This window comes from Strix uralensis, chromosome 27, assembly GCF_047716275.1.
Source record: "Strix uralensis isolate ZFMK-TIS-50842 chromosome 27, bStrUra1, whole genome shotgun sequence".
Taxonomy (NCBI): domain Eukaryota; kingdom Metazoa; phylum Chordata; class Aves; order Strigiformes; family Strigidae; genus Strix; species Strix uralensis.
In genome coordinates this window covers 4689139-4698548 of record NC_133998.1, presented here as the reverse complement: position 1 = coordinate 4698548, position 9410 = coordinate 4689139, and the positions used below count along the sequence as shown (strand labels likewise).

Sequence of the window (9410 nt, the reverse complement as noted above, 5' to 3'; positions counted from 1 at the left end):
GTCTTTTGACAGTACATGCATGAAGTAGGCACTAGACACCCCCCCCCTCCTGCTTGACAGGTACTTGCCCAACTTTTAACACCACCAGCATTACATATTCCTTAAGTTAGTTTTAAAGGTCAGGAGCAATTGTCTCATTGCCTTGGAGTACGTGACCTTAGCTCAGTCAGTGTGCCAGCTGCCCTTTTGGTTTCCTCAGGCGGTCTGCACTGCCCTTACCACCTGCCTTCCACCTAGGAGCACACTCGTGCTGCAAACCCAGAACAAAAAAAGACTTTCTCCCCCCCTGCCCTATGTTTCTTGTACTCCGGCGTCTCTCCTGCCTTACTTTAACCCCTCAGGCTGCCTCTGGGCCGCGGCTCAAGCAGCCCAAGCCCGTAGTGCTGTGGAGAGCTCCCGCCTAACGCGGTCACAGGCCGGAGCTGAGGGGAGACCGAGCTCTGGGCCTTGACTTACCCCGCCCTGGCGGGGGGTGACATCCCGTGGCCTGCGGGCGGCTCTGCCGGGGCTCCCGCAGCCGCAGGGAACCGGGGGGGGGGGGGGCGGAGGGGACGCGGGGCTGGGAGCGCTGCGGGCCCGGAGGAACGGTGAGTGCGGGGCGGGCGGCGGCGGCCCCTCAACGGCCGCGTCCCGCGCGGGGACAGGGGAGGGCCGCGGCGGAAATGACGCGCGGGAGCGGCGCGGCGGCGCCTCCCGGCACCCGTAGCGGCTGAGGAGGCGGTGCCCGCCCCGCCCCGCCCCGCCCCAGGAAGCGACGCGTTGGCGACTGTGACGTTTCCCCGGCGGCCGGGCAGCGCAGGGACCATGGCGGCCCCGCTGGCGGCTCCGGGAGGCGGCGGGGCGGCGGCGGCGGCGGCAGCGGCGGGGAGGGGGGGGCGCGGGCCGGCGCTGCGTGAGGGGGCGCGGGTGTCGGCGCTGTGCCTGGCCTGGTACGGGCTGAGCGCCGGCGGGAACGTGGTGAACAAGCTGCTGCTCGGCGGCTTCCCGCGGCCCGTCACCGTCTCGCTCTTCCACATCCTGGGGCTGTGCGGGCTCCTGCCGCCGCTGCTGCGTGCCTGGCGGGTGCCGCCCGCCGGCCCGGCCCAGCTGCCGCCCCGCGCCTACCCCCGCTACATCCTGCCGCTCGCCTTCGGCAAGTACTTCGCCTCCGTCTCCGCGCACGTCTCGCTCTGGAGGGTCCCGGTCTCCTACGCGCACACAGGTGAGGCCCGGCCTGCGCGGAGAGGAGGGCGGGAGGGGGGGCCCGGTGGCGTGTCCTCGTGCCCGGTGTGTGCTCGTGTGGGGGCCCGGTGGGGTGTCCCAGCGCCGGCTGTGCTCGTGGGGGGGGACCCGGCGCAGTGACCTGGAGCCCGGCGTGATGTCCTGGAGCTCTGCGTTTGCTTGCACTGGCGCCCAGTGGGGTCACCTGAAGCCCAGTGTTTGCTCGTACCGGTGCCTGGTGCGGTGTCCCAGTCTCCGCAGCGTGCTCGTACCGGTGCCCGGTGCGGTGTCCCAGTCTCCGCAGCGTGCTCATACCGGTGCCCAGTGTGGTGTCCCAGTCTCCACAGCGTGCTCGTACTGGTGCCCAGTGCAGTGTCCCAGTCTCCACAGTGTCCTCATACTGGTGCCCGGTGCAGTGACCTGCAGCCCAGCCTGTGCTCCTGCGGGTGCCCGTCGCGGTGTCCCAGAGCACCGAGAACCATCCCGTGTTTGTACGAGCGCCCAGCACGGTGACAAGGGGGGGATGAGCCAGCGTGGGCCAAGGTTATGCCTTTGGTGGGACCCGAGCCCCATCCCCAGCGCTCCCCCTCTGCTGATGGTAGTTAATGGAGTTGACCCAAGCTTCGCATCCCCACCGACATTTTCTCTCCGTTCTCAGTAAAAGCGACGATGCCAATATGGGTGGTTCTTCTTTCACGGATCATAATGAAGGAAAAGCAGACGACGAAGGTGCGGACAGGTTTGCTGAGGTTTATTCTCTTGGTGGTGTTTGTGGTGTGCTCTGCTGGCTGGGATCAGGAAAGCTCAGGCTTTGGTTAGCTGGGGGAGTTTTGTGATTGAAACTAGATTACGCAGGTTTTGCAAGTTCCTTTTCCTTTTATTGTGAATGTAAAGAAAACACATCTAAACATAGAGCACGGTGATGCTCTCTGATATGCTGGTATTGTTATAGTGTGTGCTGTGGTCACTTATCCTCAAAAGTATAAAAGTTGATCTCTAGTTCTGTCACTTTATTCTTACATTTCCTTTCCTCTATCCTTTCCTTCAACTGTATAAACTCAGTTGAAATGAAAAGTCTTCGAAGATGTAAGCTACTCCTCTCTGTTCCTCTTCCAGGTGTACTTGTCTCTGATCCCCATAATAACCGGTGTCCTGTTGGCCACCGTCACGGAACTTTCCTTTGACATGTGGGGACTCATCAGTGCCCTTGCTGCTACTCTGTGTTTTTCACTTCAGAACATCTTCTCAAAGAAGGTAATTGTTTTGCTGCTCATAACATTGCTCAGTAGCATCATCCTTTAGCAGAACGGTATGTATTTTCCTGTACGTGTATTTTTTTAAATTTTTTTTTAAGTTGGCTGTAGTCAAGGGAGCCCAGAGTAGTGGTTGGCTGTTTTGTGTGCCTGTTCTTTACAGCTCTTCCTACCTGTTGAAGCTGTTATCCTGAAAATTGGGCAGAACTCAGAGCTTATCCTGAGCCTTTTCTTCTCAGCACAGATTTTTTTTTCCTGCTGACAGTTTGATAGTGCTTAACTTTAACAGTTCCTTTGAAAGCTTTTAATGTATCTTGCTGTATCAAATCCTTTCTCTGTAGTGAATGAGTCAGTGTCAACACCAGGCACTCCTTGAAATCTTAGAAACAAAATTAAAATGTGTGTCTTGAATCTATTTAGTTACAAAATGATTTCTTGTTTGTAGAGCATTTAAAGTGTATTATAATCTTGTTAACAGTAGGAGTCACCACTCAAGAAACAATTGTTTTTCAAATTAACATTGTTTTTCTTTGGTCATCCTTATAGGAAATTCATACTATAACAGTATTTACTTATTTTCATAATTTATCTGTCGTCTAAAGCTGTTACTGTTACGTGGCTCCTGAATCTCTGCTGATAACAGGGGCAGTAGCTGAAGAAAGGCTGTTTAATAATGTTTTTTGTCAGGTGTTAAGAGATTCCCGAATACATCATCTTCGGTTGCTGAACATACTTGGGTGCCATGCTGTGTTCTTCATGATCCCAACGTGGGTTTTGGTAGATCTTTCTTCCTTCTTAGTAGAGAATGACTTGGTAAGTGTTGTATTTGGGAAACTGTCTGCTATTAAGAAAAAGGGGAAAAAAAAACCCAAACACCAAACACCCCCACTGATACAAAAAAAGTGCACTTAAGTGTTTCAGAGTATTCTTATCAGCACGGAAGGAACTGTTGTGAAATACCTGCAAATTGTTTCACAAAACAATGTAAAAAAACTAAGCATAGTGTTTATTGTGAGAATTCATGTCAGGCTTAGGAGAGGTAGCTTATGTGACAGCATAAGTCTTGGGAATTAGTAGCTGGAGACAGGAACAAATGTACCTGGCATGTGTGTTACGAGTACGTAGAGAGACGTTTTCTCTGAGTTGGTAGTTGCATGATGTATCGCACTTGGGTGCCTCTTTAAGGTAAGTTGCAGATGTTCTTCCTATCAGTGGCAGGTAAGAAATGACTCAAGTTGTATTTGTGTTTCTTGGTCTCTTATCTGAAACCTGAGATAATTTTTTTTTTTCTTATAATATTTGTCTTTATAACAGAGCATGATGTCTCATTGGTCCTGGACCCTGATGCTGCTTATAATCAGCGGATTCTGTAATTTTGCCCAGAACGTCATTGCATTCAGTATTCTTAACCTGATCAGCCCGCTAAGTTACTCTGTTGCAAATGCCACAAAAAGAATTATGGTCATCACAGTGTCCCTTATAATGCTTCGCAACCCGGTTACGAGCACCAACGTCCTTGGAATGATGACAGCTATCTTAGGGGTCTTCTTATATAACAAGGTAAGGGGTTTATTTGTTTGTTTATTTATTCAGAAAACTCACTTGAAACAGTCCAGTAGCTTTGAATTATTTTTTTGTACAACAAGTTAAGAGCTAGCAGAACAAAAACATAGAATGCACGGCATAACACTTCCTTGTGGAGGAGGTACGTGTATCACCTCAGCGACGTACTCGGGTGCTTGGGTCAGGTCAGCTCTTAGGCCTCTTACAAACTTAAATTTTGATCTTAATGTTTTCTTGAAAAATGAAGACTGGGAAGTAACTCACTTAAATGTCTTGAGCAAAAGAGCAGCTTATTGATTTGGCACACGAGAGGCATGAGGTTTTTATTAGAAGCCACTCATATTTTAAGACTCTAATAGGCGTAGATAGTAGTGTAATTGTAAAACTGTATGCTTTCTTCTAGGTATATGAATACAGTAGGTGATCCCTAAGAAAATCTTTCTTTCTTGCTTGCTTTCTTTCCTAGACAAAATATGATGCAAACCAAGAAGCAAAGAAGCAGCTACTTCCAGTTACAACTGGAGACCTTGTGAATTTGGACCGGCATCGAAACACTCCTGAAAAGTCTCAGAACGGACTTACGGCATTTGCACAACATGGAGACTATCAGTATGGTCGAACCAATATCTTAACAGACCACTTCCAGTATAATCGGCAAAACTATCCAACTACCTACAACTTAAATCGTTTTGATATATAGAATCCTGGCAAACAGGTATAGACTGTGATATCAAAGTGTCCCCAACATTATCAGAAACTTTTAGTACATCCATGAATGTAAAGCCATTTTATTGTACAGTTTTTGCAGAAGGGAAGATGCATGTGTAGTGAAAGTGGTACAGACCTTCAACTTCTGCTAAGCAGACCTTTAAGCGTGAACCAGCTAGATCTGACACTGGAACTAAATGCACAGTGTAGCTCTTGTGCAGAGATTCTGCTGAAATGCACGTACGTAACTTCAGAGTAAAACATCTGCTGTCACTGCTCCTTTTCAGAGTCTGTCAACTGATTATTCCTTTGGCAGCTAAATTCTGGCCAGTATTTTGTTTCCACGCTGGTAAAATCACCTTTAATTGGTTCTCTAATATCTTTTAATGGTACTTTCTTTTAATGAAACTTTGAGAAAGAAGTGAAACCAAGGCGTACTTCTGCTTATCAGGATTTGTCTGTTTGAGGAGGATTGACTTACGTGTATCAGTTGCAGATAGGTAGGCCTGAATTCATCTCGAGCAACTACGAAACTTCATGTGGGTATTCACTACTTGTGTGCCGATGTCTTCAGTTGTTGATGACAAACCAGGAGTGTTTCTGAAAGAGTAGACAGTAGAATGATCGATCTCTTCAAGAAGCGTACTTCAGGCATAGAGAAACAGAATTCTCTAAAATTGCTGTTGTCCCAGTCACTGTAGGTAACAAACAAACAGAGCTTAAGATCATAATTGTTTTCTGAATAATGCAGTCCTGTAACTTCAGACATTGCTCTTCCTTGGCAATACAGAAAACACCTTCACAAATAAAGTATTTGGAATAATATGATTTATTTTTTTGACTTGCTTCACACCTGTTCTTACAAAACTTTTGTTGCTTTAGAAGTTGAAAGGTCTAAGGTGTTTTCTTCTGTTTTATGCATAAATTATGCTCTTTATATAATTCATATATTATGAATGCATTAATTTGAATAATCATCATTCGTAATCATTTCTTAAGTCTTATCTTTTTAGCCCCTACCTGTTTTATTAAGTTTCTCAATTCCTGCTCTTGGAGTTGCTGTGTGCATTTAGCCTGACTTCCACTTTCCACTGAAAAAAGTTAAAATTTGTGTCCTGCTGTGTTCCTGCAACTCCCCTAGCTCGAATAGTAAATTGTAAAGAAAAAAAAAAAAACTTGAATGAGCAGTAAATAGATAATTTATGGTTCAGAAGAACTGATTCAGTATAAATGAACGTGCTTAATTCTAGATGAGTTGATTGTTGTGCATCAGGTATTGCATTTGTGCATGAAAGGAATGAAACCAGTTGAACTTGGGTTTCACTGAATCAGGTTGTTACTGTTATTACTTTAGCAAAAGAAGATTTTAGGGGCCTTCTTTCCTTAACAGAAAAGCTGTTGTACAGTGAGATTTTTGATAGCATAAGAATTATGTTTTTGCTAGAGAGGTATTAGATACCAGTGACAAAATTTAGGGTGTCGTACAGAACACTCCCTCCACTTATTTATTGCTTTAAAAATGACCATTTCCATGATGCGAGATGATGATTTGGCTCTTTTCTGGATAATAAAAATATTTTTAAGTGCAGAGTCAACCTGATCTTATTCTTTTGGCTGACTGTGGAGGTAGTTCTATCGACTGCCTTCCACCATACAGTCCAAAAGGGGAAATGGTCCTTCTGAAACTTCAGAGATGAGTTAAATATGCTGCTAATATTTGTGAGCGGAACTTCCTTGACGTGGCTGGAGTCAAGTCTGTTCATGCTAGCTTAGAACTTGGGCTTTTAGTTTAGAAAATCTAAATAAATTATTCCCTAACCCAGGTTAACAAGAACAAGATGATGAGGAAAAGCATTCTTTCAGATGAAATTTCTTCTGCCTGTTACAGTATTAATTTATGTATAATTTCTTTTTAATATGGGAAAGTGCAAAATGTGTATTTCTAAGGCTCACTTCCCAATATTTGCTTTTACATACATGTAAAAAGGATTGTGTGGACTCTGGATTTGGATTAGGTTCTGGCTCTGCAAAAGACTGATTTGAGGATGAGATATTTAGGCTGAGATTTTTAAGAGGGGCTGAAGTTCTCCAACTGCTTTCAAAGGGAGCAGGCTGTAAACTGTTACACTCGTACAAACGCTTAATTGTGTCCTTTGTGCCTCAGTTTCCCATTTGGAGAATGGAGGTGGTTCTTCCCTACTTCACAGGGGCGTGAAATACCAGAAAAAAAGGAGCACGGGGGCCCAGGGATGTACAGGCATGCTGTGAGTTCATCTGTACATCTGGTATATCCACCGCTGTACCATCTTCACACAGCTTGAGCTGTTACTTGGAATAAAGCTCCATGTATTTTATTCACAGATCAGGGGCTTTATTAAATATATTTAGGTGGTTTCCTTTTAAAGAACATAAGCAGATCTTTTTTGCAACTGTTTCCAGAGAAAGCTTGCACTGCACGTGTACTGTGGCAGGTCTTTAGCTCAGCTTGTTCTGTCAGGAGTGCGGTAGCAGGTGAGGGCTTTCTGTTGAAAAGACCTTGTCCTGAATTCCAGTCTGGGCTCGTGGCCTCACTGTCTCTGAAACAAAACTACTGTAGTGGAGAGCAGAAAGGGACTGACCCAAAATGTGGATATCATCTGTTTAGGGCCCGGAGAGTGAATCTCTCCCCTGGAGACTGCCTGACAGTGTTCATGCTCTTCTAGTTCAGGTCTGTGGTCAACAGGGATAACTTTGTATGGTAGAACATATAATTAAAATGGTTAAGTGAACCAGTTGCAAGAGGTGGTTTTGCTGAGTACCTGAATCCGAGTCCTTAAGCAATATTGCCCACATTCAGGTAAAAGAAGTTTCTGATACTGTTGTAATATATATTTTAATCTTGGACCGCTGCGAGATTTTGTTTGGCAAGGTGAAACATTTGTTTTAACATGGTTTGTAAATTAATGACGTATTTAACTATGTACATAGGTCTGTAGAAAGTATGGAAACACTGGAATAAAAAGGGCATATCTAGACAATCGTGTATAATGACCCTGTTATTGAAGTGAAGGGGTTGGTTTGGGTTTTCTCCTTGCAGGAGGCTTTGGGAGTGCCACGCATGAGTAGTGATGGCCACTTGTGAGAAATTGGATTAATGTTTCACTGTATGGGTGTGATACCTTACCGGATGTTTACACAGACTGAAACTAGGATGATGCAGGCGCCATAACTAGTGTTAGGACAGCAGTGGCTTAGAAATGTTTTGGTTTCCATTGTGCATTTCTAACATATGTATAAATACATAACAAAATTGGAAAAATCTTCCAAAAACAGTCCTGCGTAGTTCTAGAATGACCAGTGTGAAAGAACCTGATCTCTCCCCACTACATGTGGGTTTTCTGTTGATAGCTCTGTAGAGTATTTGGTGCTCTTTCAAGAGATCTTCAAAATATGTCCCTTGCAGATTCAATTTTAGTACCCAGTAGTGATTAGAGCATCTTTATCATCTGGTAAAATGCTTGTGTTTTTTAAAAAAACTGAATGCTAAATAAAATTGAGGCAATACATAGGCTTTGTAGGTGTACAGTGATTTGTAAAAATAGCGTTGGCAATTTGGGGTCAACCCATGATGATTCCTGAAGCTCAAGACCTTTTCTTTCTAATCTGTGTTCAAACCCACATTTTTCTGATGTAGCATTTTGCAGCAGAAGACACTTCTGCCATGTAGCTATTTGTGAAAAAGGTGCAATATAAATAAAGGGAAAGTTTTGTTTTTCTAAGGTTTCCATTTCTGAACCATGTTGTAAGATGTTAAAAATAATTCTGGAATATCTCTGTGGTGATGGTACAGGCTGGTAAAACAAATTTGTTAATTCTGAGATGTTGGGTGTATGATACAATCACATGTAGATAGGAAAGTGCAAATATGCAGGTGGCAGTGACCATCTATTTTTTTGTTGTTGTTTTTTTATGTTGGACCTCTATAAATTGATGTGAACATGGGTGGTTTTAGAAAAAAGAAACAACCAACAAACCACAAAACCAAAATCCCACACTCCTTACTGTATGAAATCTGGCAATTAAGCAAATGAACATTTTTGTATTGTTTTCCTGTTCATATTTCAACTCTGCCATTCTGTGAAGTTCTGATGTTACTCAGGCAGATTGCCTGCAACTCACCCTCCAGCCCGTCGATACTCGTACTGAAGCCGGGATCCCTTCTAGGCTGACGAGAAGAAACCACACTGGTGACCTCCAGGTACTGGGACTCTTTCCTGTCTAAAATAAATCAGGTGTTCAGATGGTTTTTGGAAGACATCTCTGTCAGGTAACTGAAGTTTTTGGGGCATTTTGTGGATAAACCATTGCTGCGTGCTGAGGAATGTGGCAGCCTGGACAGCGACTGCGTGGGCTCCGATGTGCAAAGCAGTAACGCTTGTGTTGGGATGGAAGGCGGCAGCAGCAATTTTGAAAAGTTTCTTACTTTTAAATATAAACTAAGATTTGAACTTAATCTGGTCTTCTGGGGTCTGTGTCACACTTCCAGGAGTGCAGAGCGATGTAGAATCATGGTCAGAGTTTGTATTTGATTTTTTTCATTTGTTATTTGGATACATGGAAACATCAATCTTTCTGAGTTTTTATCTTCTGTAGATAATACAGAGGGGTCTTCATGGTACGTCTTGTTAAGAATAAAAAGTTCTGGCT

At 44.7% G+C, this 9410-nt stretch overlaps 1 protein-coding gene and 1 long non-coding RNA gene across 2 annotated transcripts; one reads left to right on the top strand and one right to left on the bottom strand.

Annotated features, from left to right (window-relative positions):
- The first annotated feature begins 801 nt into the window (after positions 1-801).
- Positions 802-7741, top strand: SLC35E1 (solute carrier family 35 member E1). Its single transcript, XM_074851375.1, has 6 exons — positions 802-1201; positions 1859-1929; positions 2317-2454; positions 3141-3266; positions 3768-4013; positions 4483-7741. Exons 1-6 carry the CDS (start codon positions 805-807, stop codon positions 4714-4716), a joined length of 1212 nt encoding a protein of 403 aa, XP_074707476.1. The 5' UTR covers positions 802-804; the 3' UTR covers positions 4717-7741.
- Positions 5058-9081, bottom strand: LOC141935280 (uncharacterized). The gene is made up of 2 exons (XR_012626526.1): positions 8883-9081; positions 5058-5419 (listed from the first exon to the last, which is right to left on the bottom strand). It is a non-coding gene; the product is annotated as an uncharacterized LOC141935280 (long non-coding RNA).
- Between the last annotated feature and the right edge of the window lie 329 nt (positions 9082-9410).